The following is an 18018-nucleotide window of genomic DNA, read 5'->3' as shown; positions in this document are numbered from 1 at the left end:
ATCTAAGATATCAAATGTTCTTTGTACCATCTGATTACCAGTTTTGGAGACTAAAACTGTTAAGTTTATCTATTTGGTTACAGGCGTTTTCGGATGCCGTTTCCGATATTACAAAATATGCAGACTCTTATCAAATAAATTTCCTGTGACGGTTTCCACATGTTCCACGTGGAGATAACCTCTTGCCTTGTTACTTTTTACAATATCCCAGGTAAGTAAAAGGCCCATCACATCTGTTGAAGTAGGTTTTGCCATTCCATTTTCCACAATACATGTAGTGTGTAAATACAATTTTCATTATAGTTACTGTGTTCTGGCGCCCTGTATTTGTGTGTGTTTTGTCTTGAGAGCAACAATCACCAAAGAAATGGCCCTTGGCACTAATGGAAATAGGCATTTGCAATGCAATAGGTCTCGCATTTGCGAGAGTTAGAGCTATTGGCGTTGTAAATGACAATGTATTTTACCTATGTGTTTTGGTGTGTAGTGGATGTATGCCAGGTGCCACAGTAAACCCTCCCAGGCCTGTCACTGCAGGAGAGAGGACACAACAAGGCCACCATCTTGGGAGTCTTTTTGCCTCATTCTTACAGACTAGTTGTGATACCCTAGAATTGCATCCCTTTCTAGTGTGTTTACCTAAACGTTTATAGCACCAAACAAACCACAAAGAGGCATCTTTGTGGCATTTAGCCTGGAGAATGAGGAGGCCAAGAGGTAGGAGCAAAGAAAAGGGAGCAGCCACATATTTCTGTGTGTTAAACTTTTAAAGGAATTATTCCTCTACATTGATAATGCCAGCTGAACTTTAAAAAATATTGTATACAAAAGAGAATAACAGAAGTGGCAGCTTAACTGCAAATGAGTTATAGTGATTTTGTTAAGAATGGCATCTGCTTGGCAGAGCTATGAAATGGCAAAACCTGTATTACCAAGTGCTATATTTAAAAAAGAAAAAAAAATATTCACAGGCTGACCCAACATACACCAAAGAACCCTAGGAGAGAGGATGTGGCTTAAGGGCCAGAGCTGCCCACTTTGTAGCTGGGGAACACGGTTCGAGTCTCGGCACCAGCTCTACCTCCTGTGATTCTGGGCAAATGGCTTAATCTCCCCTTTCTACCAAAAATGAATGTTCTTGTGTAATGTAACCGGTGCTCATGTAGAGTACTGTAAAACTTTTTGTATAGAGTCCATGCTTTAGAAAACTGCAAAATAAAAAAAGTAAAGCTCTCCGAAACCTTTGTGTCAGGTTTGTGCTGCATAAAACTGCAAAAAAAATAAAACAAAAAAGACCCCGCAGACATTTCAAAGAAACCGCAAGATGCCCGAAACCAAGAAAGATGAAGAAACAAAATACCGCCAGGAGCAAAGCAGTGAGGAAAAAGAAAAAATATTGCGCTGACACAGCTATCTGGCTGGTCGTGCAGTAATCCACGTAACCAGGTAGGTCGCCAAGTGGGGTAACAAAAAAGCCTCAAGGCAAAACAAACGTAAAGCATTTACCAACAAAATCTAGGGATTTTTGAAAGGCAGTCCGAGGAACGAACAAACGTGATTGGTGTGAGATGGATGTGGTTAAAGTCCAAAGAACAGATTACAACAGATTGAAAAGCACCACTTGTGAGCTGCTAAGCTTGACCTAAAAACACAGGCAACACAATTGCTGCGCAACGTTTCACATAACACCAGAGTATAAAAAGCAGCAACTGATGTAGATACCTCTAGTGTGTGTAGCAAAGGTTTGTTTCTAGTATGGCTGAGATTTAGGTCTGAGGGAGTTTGTTGTGCAGTTCTGGTTTCCCCCATTTTCTTTTCCCCTCTTGGGTTGGGCTAACTTAGGGGTTAGCCTGTTACTCTATTTTTCTGCCTACATTCAGGTGGAAATGTGTTAGTCAGGTTTCTAGCCTTCCAGGGTCTGTTCTATGGCTACTAAAGTCTTTCTCACATTTCCAAGAGAAAAGCTGGTCTCTCTTCAGTTCATTTCTTTAGAAATGTTCAAATTTATTGATTTTCTTCCACATTTGTTTCTCTGAAGATTCCTTATGCGATTGCCCCTTAAAATCCAACTCACTTCTCTTTAATCAAACCTACAGGAATCTTTCTGCTTTCTCTTCCTAGCAGCCGTGCTGATAGCTTTGCAACTAGGTAGCCTTATTCTTTTATTTAAGCTTAAACTAGGCATCTATAGTGTCTGGCATTGTTCATGTGCCTGGGCATAAGTTCAGACTGGTTTTCCCATTTTATGTTAGTGTTTGCTTTCTGGTAAAAGATGCACCTTCCCCAATATAACTGTTTAGACCTGTCACTTCATATGTGTTTCTACCTAGTAATTGAAAATCGTTTGTCCATTGGTGCCTTTTAATTGTTGCTTGTAGCTTCAAATAGACTCCATTGAGGGCACCTTTCTTCCCTTTAACTTGATTCTGTGGCATTAATTTGCCACTTGCTCTAATTCTATCACACATCAGTCTGCTTTGTGGGAAGAGGACAGGATCTTTCTTCATTTGCCTTCTATCTCTGTTTTTGATTCTGTCCTATCTCTTCTGCAATTTTCAGAGAAACAAGGTAAGAGGATTTGCAGCGTTGTGGCTGTTGCTATTTCATTTACGTTACGCTCTTTTGAGGGAGGAATTGTGTTTTAGCCAGCTTTTCCTTGTGTCCTTCAGTAACCAAGGATCTTAGGACGAGTTATGTTGAAGTTCCCTTCACCGAGGCGGCCCTTATTATTTTAAGTTCCTTTATTGAATCTTTGGGTTCCTTATGGGATGCCAGTGCTTATCAACATGGAGACAGGTTTTGTCATTATGCAGACAGCTTGTGAGCCTCAGCCACCCAGCAAGCAGGTTCAAGGTTTGCTGCCACAATTTCCAGATTCTGTGGGTTTGTACACCTTTACTCCTGTTAGGAGTATTAATTTGTTGTCCCAAACAGGGTAATCTAATGTACCGTGGAAGCAATGGATGACACTAGAAAACATATTTAACAAGAGTTAAGAAATATTCAGTTTTTAGGAATCAACAAGTTTTGTTACACGATATTAGGGTATGAGGAGGGTAAATACATGAGCTTGAGCATTTATCAAGAGATGGCGAAGTGAAAGCCAAGGATGTTATGAGCTGGGAGTAAATGTTGGATTTGAAGGACACACAGTTTACACTAGAGTTCAGGGCCAGGTGAGAATTATGAGCTGTGTCACTGCACAAAGCTATCTAACCTTCACATTCAGGGTTGGGGCCTTCATGCACTCTTTCATTCAAAATCTGCTCTTGAGCTGCACCAATGAGAAAGCTCAGGAAGAAGAAATAGTTGGCTAGGAATCGAAATCTTGTGGATTCAGTTGATTTATCCTACATTATGGAGCACGCTGCAGATTGTATTAAATGAATAAATGACGAAGATTGGCGCTAAAGGTTTGGAGGAACTAAATGACATTTTGCTAATAGCGATATGATTTTGAAGGTTCCGAAGAAGTAGGATCACCATTAATGAACAGCCCTCTAAAATAAAATATTTAATCATATTTTTGTATTTAACCCGTTAACTGTCAGCACATCATGCTAATTGATTCTGGTTAAAACGTGGCCAACAGCACGTCAGACCTCCACCACACGAATAAGCAATATAAAATGAAAAACTGGCTCTGTACTTCAAACATTAATAGCGATTTAGAAATACTCTCTGGCTTTAAAATACAAAGTGAATATGAATAAAATGCATTTATGTTTCAGCTACTCTGCAAGTCATACGGACAAGAATCACATGCATCTAGATCTACATGCCAGCAAAGAGAAGCTTATACTCGGTAAACCTAAAGCGTATTATCCAAATCGGGCACTGGTGGTACTTTTCATTAGTAAATATTGATCTAGTCCATCACAACACTGCATATGAAGATGAAGGTTAACTGAAAGCTACAAGAGTCCATTACCTTCGCTGACACACATTTAGAGCACCATGAACCTACCACAAGTTTAATTCTCATCAACTTAAATATGCCCTGACTCCTTAACTGGATGAAGGTATTAGAAACGTAGGCTACTCGAAGGATCTCAGCAACGTGATTCATTCCACATACACGCTCTATGGTGACTTTATTAGTGTACCTTAACTACTTCAGATATCAGCAACAACAATAGAGTCACATTAGAAACAGGTTGATAGTAGACGGAGGTGACACTTGGTGATTAGCATAGGTCGTGGTGGATTATTACACCCCAAGGATTCTCCTAATTAGTCTGTTTGCTTCTGCTTGTAATGGAGCCAGTGGGGGTGTAACTACATATGCTTGTACCAGATATCTACTTCCGAGCAACATTTAAATAATATTTTTAGGCTCCACAGGTTTCTTTTAAAATATTGGCCTGATCTGAATGTTGTCATTTAAGTTCACTTACTCGCAGGAAAGAGCTAAAAACAAGTCTATGCTTAAAGTCAACGTCCATGTAAATGATAAACGCAACACAGTAAAGAACACTAGGATTTGCCCACATATGCTTGGTTTAATTGGCCCTAAGATTCTGAAGACCAGAGAGGCAGGCTGACAGGTCAGGTTGGCCCATATGTGGTGACCTAAATAAGATTAGCTACTGCCACATGAGATATGAACATAGCATCAAAGCAGAAAGTACAGATGTCCTGCTTCACGAGGTTGTGTACATGCATTAAAAATACTGGAACAACATGCAACCATTCCTCCCTCCCTTGATGCATTTTTTTTAATTGGTACGTTTATCACAGACATTCCCATAGCCAATAGCTCGAGATGCATTCTTTTTTACTCGATTTACCACTGATTTATCAATACCCTTGTATGTAAGGATCTTTGTCAGCTTAACTCTGTCAGAGGTGGATTTTGGGTCCAAAAAGAATGAATGAACCAACCAGCTTCCAGATATATTTTGGGAAGGTGCAGACCATTGTCGAAAGACACATTCTGTTCCAATAGATAAATGGCCCCTTCCATCTATACCCCTTTTTCTCCATAATCCTGCTCAAAGAGACAGCTGGGCACAGTTGAATCCTTTCTGGTGAAATTAAAAGCATTAAAGCACATTATTGTCAGAACCCCCAAAATAGCTGTGAAAATCTTTTTTTTTTTTTTTCTCTTTTTTAAAGGAATTTATGGGTTTTCTGCTAAAGTCCACTGCTAACTAATGTACTGGAAAGCCTCTGGAATTCCTTTTACAACAGTTCACTTGATGTAATGTTATGGTTACCATCCATATCATATACAAACAGTAATATTTGCTATTTGGTGAGCCACATAACGTCAACGCTTCCCTCTCATGCACCGTTTATGACCTCTCACATGTTGCCCCAGATAATATCGTAGATGACGCTATCCATAACTTTGCTGGAGATGCTTCTGAACCTCAAAGGGTTCACCTAGCCTTTCATCCAACGTTTAGGGCTGGTCACACAGAGTAACACTGACACCTGGAGTCTATTCACTTCATAAAAAGCGTGCTTTTTATGTTATTTTTATCATCCCCATGTTTATGATTGTCATGTACTGTGGATACGGCATGCAGGTGTTAGTCTGGGATACGCTGGCCCTTCATGAACAAAAGCAATCCTTCTAGATTTTTAATTTGGGCTTGCCAGTAAAGGTTCCTTTGAGAGAAACGATGCAACTTATGATTCTCTTTAAGAGTTTTCGGACTTCCACCAGGTAGTGATTTAAAAGAAAAAAGGTTGTGAACATCAATATGAATAATTCTCTTGGAGATGGTTTGAGCTGATAGACCTCTTCCATGCAAATGTGCCCGGTGCAATAAACTATGAATTAATTGCATTTTCATATCTTATTGATCTAGGGTAAGATATGAAGAAAGTGAAACGAGGGTAATTGTAAGTTAAATTGTGACATTTGTTACAAAACCTATAAACATATAGATTAAGAAATGAAACGAGGTGGAAATAAATCCTATAATTAGTGTATTATCCAGGAAGTATATTGATTTAATACATCAAATTTAAGCATTGGTTTGTATTACAACAGTTTATTTTGGCTTGATGGTTTGAAAAATAATTGCTTTTTGTGTCGTGGGCAATTTCTGTAATCCTACAGTGTTTGCATTCAAGTGAAATTAATTTAAATGTACTCCATGTTAATGCACAAAGGAAACAAAAATACCTTAGAACAGTTTCCAAAGGTGATCTTGCCTCAAAAGAAAAGAACAAAAACTGTCCCAGACAGTACACTTTGCGTTATAACACTTGAAACAATATTTAATCGCCAGTATTGACATTTAATAAACACAGATAAAAAATACGAGTTTACATGATTTAGACATAAGGTATTCTGTTTTCATTTGGCAAACAAAAAACATAGAGAAAGCAAAGCAATCAACACGTTCTACTGCTTAGTACTATCTCGTCTTCCATCCTTCCATCTCGGGCTCTAAGTCTAGCCCAGTTTTTTCTTAGATTTGGACATAGTTTAAGATTTGGAGAGCTTGTCGCCCACCCGCTGTGATTCTGGAAGCAAGAAAATTATTTCTGGTCCACCATGCTGGCTTGGCAGACCAGTCAATACTCTTTGGTTTTCCGAGACAAACCCTAAAGCAGGAAGAGGAGTTTCAACAGGGTTATAGATCGCCCTCAAAATATATATTCGTTCTGGAAAAATTAGAACTTACTAGTCCTAAGAAAGGGAGATGTTTTCTTCAAACAGGTGAAGGACATTTTTTATTTTTTACCTGCCTAAGCCTGATAGAAAAATGCCAGCGAGAGTGACTATAACTTACCACACTGAGCATAGCTGCCAAGGTTTCAGATTGCTATGTGTGGCATTTTCATAATTTCAGTGTAATTATGAGTGACATTTCAACAACTGTGAGTGACACTTTCTTGCGAGCAAAATCAAGCAATGAAGACGAGCGAAACATATAAATATCAGAAGTTACAGCCATCTGAGCAACTAGAAACTTAGAGAAGATCTTAAAACTGCTGCAAAGCACCAGAAATGGAAGGGCACTAACCCACTGCCCTTGTAACCTGATTATACTGTAAAACAAATGTGTTATTTATTCATAGCACCCTCCACCCCCTCGGCTCAGTGCCAGGTGCCATGCCAGATGTTTCACCAGTAACAAAAGGATTTGTGTGACAAAAGCAGTAACTCACAGCTATCCTCATAAAATAGAGTTCTGTGAATAAGCGTGGTTCATGTTCTTTGCAGCAGGCACATTACACCTTAGTTCTAATTTATGATGAGTGAAAACTGCCAGTAAACGCTGAACTCGCTCCACAGGAACATGTTCAGTAGAGTGATCTTAACATTTTATTTGTTGCCTGAATCCTCCTGGACACACAAGGAATCGGGCTCAGACTCACGCCATGACCGGACGCAACCCCTGGGGATACCTCACAACAGGGTACAGCACGTGTTTTGAGGTTAGGAGGTCAGACATTATCTTTCTATAATTTTAATTGGAACCAGATGGCAGGAGTAATTCCCGGGGGGGGGGAGGGTCCAGGAGGGCGGGCAGGAAATTGATACAATAAATATCCTGCATAATGGTTAAAGTACACAAGCAATTAAGTCACAAGTCAAATTTATAACTGACAAGTGGAAAAAAGGCATGTACTTGGTAGATTGTACGCTATACAATTACCTTTTGACATTACCGGTATTCCAGATCGCTTCCGTTTAGTTGACAGTGTGTTATAGATGTTGCCACAATAGGGTAGTACATGACTTTTTTTTTCTTTCCCATCTTTTTTCACTTACTCTTTCATAGTAAACTACGATCTTGCTTTGAAATGTATGCAGCACTAGTCAGGAATTGGGCACATCTGCTGTTTTTTCAGGGCCATAAAGTCATTGTCCGCTGCTATAGTGCAGCTGAAGCACCGCGTTTGTGGTAACTACAAACTACCTGTTTTAGTTCACCCAGGCTCAGCGCGCACAGGTGCTCAAAGCACTAAAATTTGTGATAATGCATTGTAATGCTGTGATGCAGACCACCACACTAAAATGCGTTAATATAACTCTTATGCATGGTACTTGCAAGGGCTGACTAAGCCCTCATTAAGAGTCGGGTGAAGCAGTATGGTGTTACGCCTGATTATGAATGCTCAGTATTTTCACACCTGGTTTCCCTTGTCTTCATCACTACTCCCATTTATATTGCCTGGAAAAAAAAGCCAGTAAAATTGCTTTGGACTTTGGCTACAACAGTATTAAGCACCGAGCCCCTGACCCACCCTACTTTTTTCTATTTGGCAATGGGGGGGGGGGGGAGGCGCATGCCAGAACACTGGGTGTCCTTGGTCCAATTCCCTCTCCTATCCTCCCCAAGCCCCTTCCTCCACCCATGCCCTTAATGGCAGCGCCGGTTCCTCTTTAGCACCTGTATAGAGAACGTGGTAAATGTGACTTAAACACCACTGGGCAGGGAATTTCATTTGGTTTTACATCCCGTAAAAATTGGTCCAGACAGCAGGTATTCCTCTTTCCATGGGTTTTCCTCACAATTGCGCAGTACTGATGGGATGTTACCACGTGGTACAGCTATTTGCAGTGGCAGAGCTTGAACCCTGTCAATGCAACTTGTAATGAGGGCCTAAATAGTGCGGCCACTACAAAACCATTCTTACTGGCATCTGTGAGGCCACCTGGATGTTTCTTTGTTTTTGGAAGCATGAGATACTCCTTAACCTCAAGTGAGGCAGGTGAACCGGGGTTACATGGATTAAACAAATTTCAACATTTGACTGATGTCCAATTACCACCTAATTGTCTTACGATAGTCCTTTAGCAAAGCTGTCTCTGTGAAAGCTTTCTTACCCCTACTTACAATTCTCAAGGCATCTTCCTAGAAGCTCTCAACACAGGTCAGATTCTCCCACTCCTAAAGAAATGTACTATAGACCATGCCCTTATCAACTGTCAGCCCGTCACTCACCTACAATTCATTGGCAAGATGATTGAAAAATAAGTCTCTGTTCAGTTTCAGGATGACACTAATGCTAATCATCTTCTGTATGACTACCAGTTTCGCTTCAGAACTTGTTGCAGCAAGTAGTCTGCAAACTTACGTATTGTAGACAGTGCTCTCTTGATCACAGATGAATCAGACCCCTACTTCTTGATACTGCTGGACCTTTTAGCTGCCTTCGACATAGTTGACCATTCCACCCTCATATGTACCCTCAAATCTGATTCACTGGCAGGGTCCTTCACTAGTAATTCTCTTACTTTTCAGACTGACACCAGTTTGTTCACAGGTGCACCTTCAGGTCACAAAACATACAGATCGCCTGTGGAATCTCTCAGATTTCCATACTGTCTCCTAACATCTTCAGTCTTTAACTGGAGCCGCCTGATGCGCTACTCACAGATAAGTGACAAAGTTCACCCATACTCTGATGATACACAACTCTTCTTGAAAGTCCCAAGCCCCTCAAGCACTGCTAGCACATCATTCAGACCTTGACGTCCAGCACCTACTTGAAGTTGAACCCACCCAAGACAGAATTCCGGTTGTTTGACAAGGGCAACAAACAAAACACAGTACAAATTTGTCTTTGTGTCCTAAACCTTGACAGCTTTGAACCTCAACCCCTGAGGGCCAAGTCACTTGTATTCATCCTGAAGACTAACCTCACCCCCAAGGATAGCATTGCCCAAAAAAATGCAAAGATGACCTGGTACCATTATTCCTTCAGAAAGTAACTGCTGTTTAAGCCTTCTTACTCCTACATTTGGAAATTGTCAGTGCCCCACTTCATAGTATCCCAGCTCTACATTGGTACCTTGGTGGGGGGGGGGGGGGGGGGAGAGATCCTACATGCCGAAGTGTGTCTAATCCAGGGCCTTAAGAGAAATGATTACATCACTCCCACCCTGATGAAAATCTATTAGCTCCCCTTGCAGACTTGCACCACTTTGAAATTACATTGAATGATCACTCCATAACTCCGCTTCCTCTTCTATTAAACAATTACTTTATGCTTGTTTTTGACCATGTATAGTTTTCTGCTGCCTTTTGGCTAGGTTTGGGCTATAGAAAGACCATCAACATGCATACTTGAAATTTACCAATGTCTATGGCTTTATTAGTTCAGGTTCTAATGAAAACTTAGGGAACAGTAGACACATACGGATTCTATACCCTGGAGGTCCCTCATCTTTTCTCATCCAGTACAGTCCCTTCAGTTTTCATGGAGTTAGATGATCTTTTTAAGACTGTAATATATATTTTGTAGGTGATCTATTATCCTGTTGAAACTTCTCTCGCTGCTTTTGGATTTGTTTTGGAAAACAAGCGCTGACTGGTTTGTAAAGCCAGAAGTAATTCTAGTCCTCCCCCACCGCCTCCCCCATCCCCCAAAAAAGTGGCTTTCAGGATGGCAGTTTGAGTGAAAAAACACCAACAAAGCGAGTAACTGTAGGTATGATGGACCATCCATGGATGAGAAGGTTAAGGCAATGCTTCCACTCCCCCTTCGTGTGTACATAGTGAAATTTGGCTCTTAAGTGGACTAAAGTGAAAGTGTTATCTCCCTCTTTTATATACATATGCTGAACTTCTCCTTAAGTTTGACTTTGTTCATAAAACTGTAAGGTAAGCAATACTTCTCACAGTTTTTTTTTTTCCTTGTATTTTTTTATAAACAAGTTTTTATTGAGTTTTTGGAAGTAACATTGTTGGCACAGACAATTTTGAGGGCGAACACTACATAATACGCATGCCATGCAAGTGTGGCACGAACCCCAATTAGTGACATCAATTAAGCAATACCAAGTTATACAGTCCTCCCATGTCAAAGCAAGGGATATTCAAGGGATCTGGCCTAACCGTTTCCCCCACACCCGTCTGTTTACGGGGGCACCCCTGGGCTTCGTCAACCAGTTGTTCCTGTCTCGCACACCGTCCACTCCCTGGTGTCATTTCGAGAGGGCAGGGGGCAGCAGGTGAATTCCAGCTACTTGCAGTGTCCCTTTTTGTCCACTACCAGGGTGGTACCCAGGAAGGTACAGTCAGCTGGGTGTTTCCCAATCCCTCCAGCGCAAATAACAGGATCACTAAGGGAGACAGTGGGACCTCGTGCTCTAAAATCTCAGTAAGTTCAGTAGTTCTCGCCATCCAGTACTTTTGGATTTGGGGCCCGACTCAGGAGTTGCTGCACACCTTGGACACGCAGAGTTAGGCAGGAGTCCTGTGTGATATAGCCTAGCTGGCAAAAGGTATGACCCATACAGATAATATATTTGTATTAGTTGCAGCCGAGAAGACATGGTGATAAGTCTAAAGGTAATCAGGGTGTTATGCCAATTATCTTCATTTATCGGGCCCGTCCACTGTTCCCATCTGGTCCTAATAGCGGTCAATTCCCCTGATGTATTAATAACCAGAGTCTTATATATTTGGGATCCCCACCCTTCCCCAATGCCCCCATCAGAAGTTTGGCTTCAAGCAGGCTGTATTCCGGCAGTGAGCAGGTAAGGAGTTGCTGGTAGAACTGGATGTGCGAAAGTTCGTAGTCTGTAGGGAGGTTTTGAAAGAACTGCATATGCGACCCCATCCATACATCTCCAAGATGAGATATGCCCAGCAGATCCTTCCTTTCAAATCCCTGTAGGTTTGTCGTTTCATGTAGCCACGTACCATGCCAGAGTGGTGTAAGTTGTGTAAGGGTGTGTGCCCAGTACGTGTGTCTCAGAGCCACCTTCCAGGCTAGGAAGACCATCCTAATCACTGGGACCATATCATTGGGAAGGGGGCGGCTGTAGAAAAGATCTAAGATATGGGGGATTGACAGTAGAGCGAGTTCGAGACACTATGCCGGATCTGACCTTCCCTCATAAACCAGTCATGTATCACAATAAGTTGTGAGGCCAAATACTAACAAAATGGATTGGACATGCCCAGTTCTCCATCATAAGTGCCTCATTGGCAATAGTGAAGGTCTATGCGATGCTGGGATCCAGGCCAGAGGAATGGTAAAGCTGATTTGTCTAAGGTTAAGAACCAGGTTCGGGCCAGAGAGATTGGGGTGTTTTGAAACACGTAGAGGAAATACGTCAGAACAATCGTCTTGTACGGTGCTATTCGTCCTAGGATGTTGAGGGGGAGAGTCCGGTATTGCGCTAAAGACCTGTCTTTTAAGGGATTTCATTTTGTCTTCTATCATGGATAGCCAAGATGTTGCATTGCGCAGGTCTTGCCGCAACAGCACCATGTCCACTCGGCCCTTGCAGATTTTGTATTCTACCGCTGCTTTGGAGGTTTGTATTACTTGAAGAATCATGGCGAGATCTCCTAATGGCAACACAATTTTACTCGTTGCAGCCCCTCCCTGCAGCCCTGTGGCAGGGCCGATAGTAAATTGCTCCATGCGAGTTTGAGTGGATGAAGATCTGGAGGCTTTGTCTTTCCCAATGATTAGAGGTATGTAACCGGCAGTCCCCAGAAATCTCAGGAATTAGCCTGCTTGTTACCAGATGCAGCTTCACAGACCGCTGAGTTGGAACGCCAGAATGGTGTTGGATCGAAGTCTGTGGTCCCAGTGAGGCGGGGTCTGGATCAGGGCCCCCAGAGATCTCCCCTCAGTGCATCAATGGGGCAGCCTCCAAGTGGGTCTAACAGGGAGCAGGTGCTGCTGCTGGGTAGAGAAAGAGGGAATTCAAGAAGGGACCAGTAGATAGGGCACAGGATTGCTCTTAGCCAGGGGCACAAGCACATACCTCAGCTCAGCCCCGCTGGATATGAACAACAGCATAGGACCCAGATCAGGGTGAGGGTTCAGGGTAGCAGTCCTTCACTCGCCAGCCTCACTGTTGCACTGATTTTAAATAGGTGAATCTATAGCCATCCCACAGGTTCACCGTAATGTTTGTCACTTGGCCCTACACGCCCGAGAGCATGGCCCTGTCAAAGTGGGATGGGGGAGCTCAGACCTGCTTCTCAATCAGGACCTCTCTGGCTTGTGGGCCGAGAGAAGATCTCCATGGAAGGCTCCCCCTTCTCATGGATCGCAGTTGCTAGTTTCTCTTCAAGGCCTGTGGCAGCCGCCTCTTTGTGTCCCCCATTACATCACCGCCATTGCAGGGGGTCTAGGCAGCAACGTGAGGGGCCATGAAAGGGAGCACCAGGAGGAAGGTTTGCAGCGCGAGTCTCTCACTCCCGGGGACTAGCCACGTGCTCCACTGCCACCTGCTGCAGTCTTCACTATTCTCCAGCTGCGGGGATTCAGGTTCCTGTGGTAGCTGGCAGTGTATTCAGGTAGGCGGGAACAGCATGGCCGGGGAGAGGAGGGGACAACGCCTACGCACATGTTTTCGGCCCCTCCATCCCACTACATAAGGAGGAGCCGAGCAGGGGCGGACGGGTTTTCATCTGCTCATCGGTGAGCACCTGCCAGCTCACCTCAGGGTTAGCCAGGCCTTCTCTCCACGCTGGCCGATCGCGTGGTCGCAGTCACTCAGCTCACAGGCACCAGGGGCCCTACTCAGTACTCGCCAGAAGCACAGTCAGGGCTTTGCTGTTGGCACAGGTTCAGTTGTATTTAATATTCTACCTCCCAGGGCGGCAGGAATCCTTGTGTGGGACTGGCAGTGGTTGGATAGTTCAGTACAGGCTTCCTTGTCGCCATTTTGAGCGGGCGGCCCCCGGTTGCCAGGACAGCCCTGGAGATCGCTGTGGTCATTTTAGGCGGGAAATAAGTGGCTTTCGAAGCAGGACCCTGATTGCTGGTCTGGGGCTGCACTGTTGAGAGATGATTGCTGAGGATTTCAAAGTGGATGATGTAGGGGTCAGAAGCATTCTTAGAGTGCGACCGCCATCTTGATGTTCAAGCCCCACCCCCACGTTCCACAGTTAAGATATTTTTAATTGATAACAACCAATGTCCATCTTCTACTGGTGGCTAAATTCCAAAGTAACTCCGTAATGTATTAAATCTGTTTTTCTTGACTTATTTTAAACAGACTTTCACCCAGCCAGTCGCACCACGTTGATTTTGGTCACAGCATTTAATTATCTATATCAGTCATAATTGCCATGTGTGCCCTGCTCTTCAAAGATCCCTAAGTGCGAATAGACTCTGTCAATCATGCCCTCATCATTGTAGTTTCAATGCTGAAGTTGTCTTTGCTTGCTCTTACATTTCTCTCCTGACAGTTCTGTTCCTTTCTGGTAGGTGTCCTCGATTATCCTTTGTCTACATAACTGTTCTTGTAATGTTATTACAGCAGCACCACCTATAAGTTTGGAAAATCAGTGCTTGGCGTGAAAGGAGATATGGAACGATTTTGTGTGTGGTTTTAAAGAGGTGGCTGTGGTATTATGGATAAAGATTTGTACAGTGGGTCTAAAAATCAAAAGGGATGGGAGACCAGACAGCCTTTAAATAGAGATGTGATGCTTAATAGTAAGTCATCAGCAGAAGGATAAGACTAATTTAACCTTCAAGAATGAATTGAAATGACGAAAGAGCTGACCTTCCTGAAAAAAGTTGTTTTAATAGCAGGAGAATCTGTTAGTAGTTTGCACAACTTCTATGTGTGCCTTCCTGTACTTCTGAAATACTACCTTTAATTAGTCCACATTTACGCATAATATTGTAATGGACAAAGGCAAGTAAGCCCACTTATAAAATTATCTTTATTTTTATTATTATTTTAGGCACAGGTTTGTCAAGCTTTGGAGGAGAAGGGGACTGCAAACCTAAGAGCAGATTCGGTGAGTACCCGCATGAACCAATTGACATTCCTTTTCAAATACGCGTATGGTACAGTGAGTTGGAAGCATGTGCCCCGCATTCATACGCTATCTCCACGGAAGAGCTTCCAAGCGTTTGCATCTAAATGAGCACGTGCCATGCTCCCAGGCCCGCGCGCGCAGGCGTAACAGTACGGCCCGTGTGGTGCGCAGGGAGACATTGCTCCTCACCCACCTACTCAGCCCGTGATTCACAGCCCCTGGTCGCAGAGCTTGAGCTTTCCATCATTATGCCTTTTGTTTGTCACCTCTTAGAAGATGGGAGCTTTATTTCATAATTTATAGGATGTTTCTCGCAGCCTGTTGTCCTGGCCTTCATGTACCACTAGCGGGAGGATGGCAGATAAAATGACAAATGAGGCTTATAAGCTTTCAATTTTTTTGTATTCATGCGTTGAATGCTCTCCCTTCTTTACATATAATTGTCATTGTACAGCTCGGCTTTTGAAAAATCTGCTGTGTGGTACGCCAGGCTGACTGCACACCATTTATAGCGGAGGGTAAGGAGACGCGTGCAGATATATTTTGTCGTATTTCGGCGGAATGTCAGTTTCTACACTTCTAGAGCTGCATAAACTGAACACTACTAGCCATCTATGATAACATTTTTATCTGTCAAAGAGAAATGTGTTTTTTCAGTCCGAGTACAAATATATAACAGAGTGTCTAATTTTGACTCCATAAAGAGTGAAAATTGAACCTATACTTAGGAGAAGAGGGTTTTTGCACGTTATGGGTGACTGCATGCATTTGTGTTTGATGCAGGAAATGTTTTTGGAAATCAGAAGTAAAAATTGGCCCGACTGACCATACAACAGGCTCAAAAACAGCCACAAAGTCAGGCCACACACTGATCTGTAGTCCAGCTTCCCTGGTGCTGTCTGTGATTGCCTTATAGGCCTGCCTAACCATGCACCAAAGTTAAAATAGCTTTCTTATATGAGACTGCAAAGAGACCCATTAGATGCAGAAAGCATGTCCGAACGTTCTTTTGGATTATTTGGCAAGAGAGAAACATTTTGACTAAACTTAATGTACATGGCAAGAAACATGGTAGAAAATGTGAAATACAGTCTGGGTGGTGTCCCATACATTGTTTTTATTATCTGCAGGACAGGTGACAATATAGGGACTAGGCAAACATAAGCAACCAGGCTGTACAACTTAGTCTATGTACATATCTACATAATTATAGCAGGGGCTTCTGGCGGGGGTGGGGGAGCTAGGTGTGCTCTGATGAGTTGTTGAGCACAGGGTTCAAGCATGAATAAGTACCTATTTAAGGGAGTGTTGAAATCGAAAAGAGAAGAAACCGAGTACAGTACACATGGGAATTAATTCCAGTTGTATCAACCAGGAAATTGAAAAGATCGAAATTTGAAATCAGCACAAAGAGGTTTGGGACGGCAGGAAGATTTAGAAGAGCTGAGTGAAGATTACGAAAAGGCATATACTTTGTTACTATTTGAGATGGGTACTTGGTGAATAGGTCATTGAGAGCTTTAAAAAACAAAATTCGCAATTAGAAGCAATATTTGTTGCAGAAACTAGCCGTTTTGTAGACAATAGCATGGTGTTTGAGTGTGATTAGGTAAGTTATAAGGGGTTTACCTAAGAACACCTATCTGCAAACAGCAGTTTACCTAAGAACTCTTAAAGTGTCACACAAAAACACTTTCATAACCGCATTAATCAGTTTATATAAAAACTGTTAATGCTACTAAAAGCAGGTCACATATGAACAGCTTGGCTTAAAGGATTAGGTAAGAACAGCTTCTTGACTGTATCAGAGCAGTGAACATAAGAATAATTTAAGATGTGTTCCCTCATCGTAACGATCACATTTCATTTTAAAAGCAAAAAAAAGACATAGCAACAGAACATATTTTCGGGAGGGCAGGCTTACCATGCAATACTATGTAATCGAACACTGATAGTTTAATCATTTTAATAGTCAATGTATGAGAACGTCCGTCCGCACCAAATACGGGCAGTTTTTGTTAAGTTAGGGTGAGGTCGAGGTGGCTTTCAGTAGAATATGTTCTGCTTTTAGACTATTCCTTCATATTGAAATCCTCGAAGGCTGTTGCAGTGGTACAACTTGCTCATATCAACTGCAAAGAGGAATGTATTGGGTGTGCAGATGTGGGGATGCATTTTTTATATATGATTTGGTATCTCGCAGCAGTACCTGAGGGAGTGAGGTTAGATTCTATGGTCATCGTACTCTGAAAAACATGGCAAGGTTTCTAGTCGAAGGTGTGAGGTGAGTGTGGAAGGGGGAAACGGAATGAGAATTAGCAAGTGTGAGGTTTCTGACTTAGCTCAGGAGTACATTATTGCTGCCTTTGAGAAGTCTAGAATAGGTGACACATGGCTGTCAGGCAGTTGGATACTTGAAAGTACATTTCAGGATCAGTATTGAGAAGGAGAAAAAATGTTGTGTATCTTCTGCATGTAGGTGATATAAGCCAAATTATCAAATTATGAGATGCCTCCTCCAAGGCATACTGTGTAAAAACAAAGAAAAAAGAAAAGAGGACTAGGAACCAAGCTTTGAAGAGCACCAACTGGTAGAAGAGAAGGGCTAGAGATTGTAAACATTATGAGACAGAAAATAGATTGATCAGAAACAGAGGAGGAACATCAGTTGATTCCTCTGTTAGAGCATTGAGAATAGAAAAGAGAGTAATTTAGCTGGCACTTTCTAAAATGCCAAGTGGTCAAGGAGTATTACGAAGGATGATAATTTCTTATAGATGACTGTTTCTTATAGTGGGTGGGAGTAATGATATTAGATCCAAGTGGAATTTCAGTGGGGTATAGAGTTCTAATGACAATTGGAAGAGGTTAAACTGGTTATGGGAAGTAAGAAACCCATTGAGGCGGTCAAAGATTAAACTTTTCAAGATTTTGGAAAAGTGGAGTTGTGAAATAGAACAGCAGCATGCAGATTTCCATGGATCTGCAGAGGATTTCTTGAGTTAAGTGTAGGACATAAGCTGATTTTAAGCATCAAGAGTAAGAGACAGAATTCTCACAGGCGATCCAGGCAAGTACTTAGCTTGTTATATCCCGTTTGGACTATACCAATGGAATGTACCACAGATTATAAACCTCAACTATAAGAAGCTGTTCTTAACATGTGTTGGACCTGGCTCTTTTTGCTGGGTCATCCCCAAACTTTTTGCCTTCCTCCTATTTTTCTGACCTCTTTTTGTTGTCTCTAAGACTCTGAGCACTTTATCATTGCTGATCAGTGCTAAAGTCAATGTGCTCTCCC

The 18018-nt window shown here is 42.3% G+C and overlaps 1 protein-coding gene across 5 annotated transcripts in view; it reads left to right on the top strand.

Moving 5' to 3' along the window:
- Positions 1–18018, top strand: part of MAD1L1 (mitotic arrest deficient 1 like 1) — a 1860878-nt gene that overhangs the window by 891167 nt on the left and 951693 nt on the right. For all 5 annotated transcript variants that reach the window (XM_069209930.1, XM_069209931.1, XM_069209929.1 and 2 more), the window contains one exon: positions 14640–14696. In XM_069209930.1, the coding sequence (XP_069066031.1) occupies positions 14640–14696 (57 nt within the window). The remainder of the gene's footprint in view (positions 1–14639; positions 14697–18018) is intronic.

This window comes from Pleurodeles waltl, chromosome 10 (genome assembly GCF_031143425.1).
Source record: "Pleurodeles waltl isolate 20211129_DDA chromosome 10, aPleWal1.hap1.20221129, whole genome shotgun sequence".
Taxonomy (NCBI): Eukaryota; Metazoa; Chordata; class Amphibia; order Caudata; family Salamandridae; genus Pleurodeles; species Pleurodeles waltl.
The sequence above is the reverse complement of the archived record's forward strand: the minus strand, read 5'-3'. Positions and strand labels throughout refer to the sequence as shown.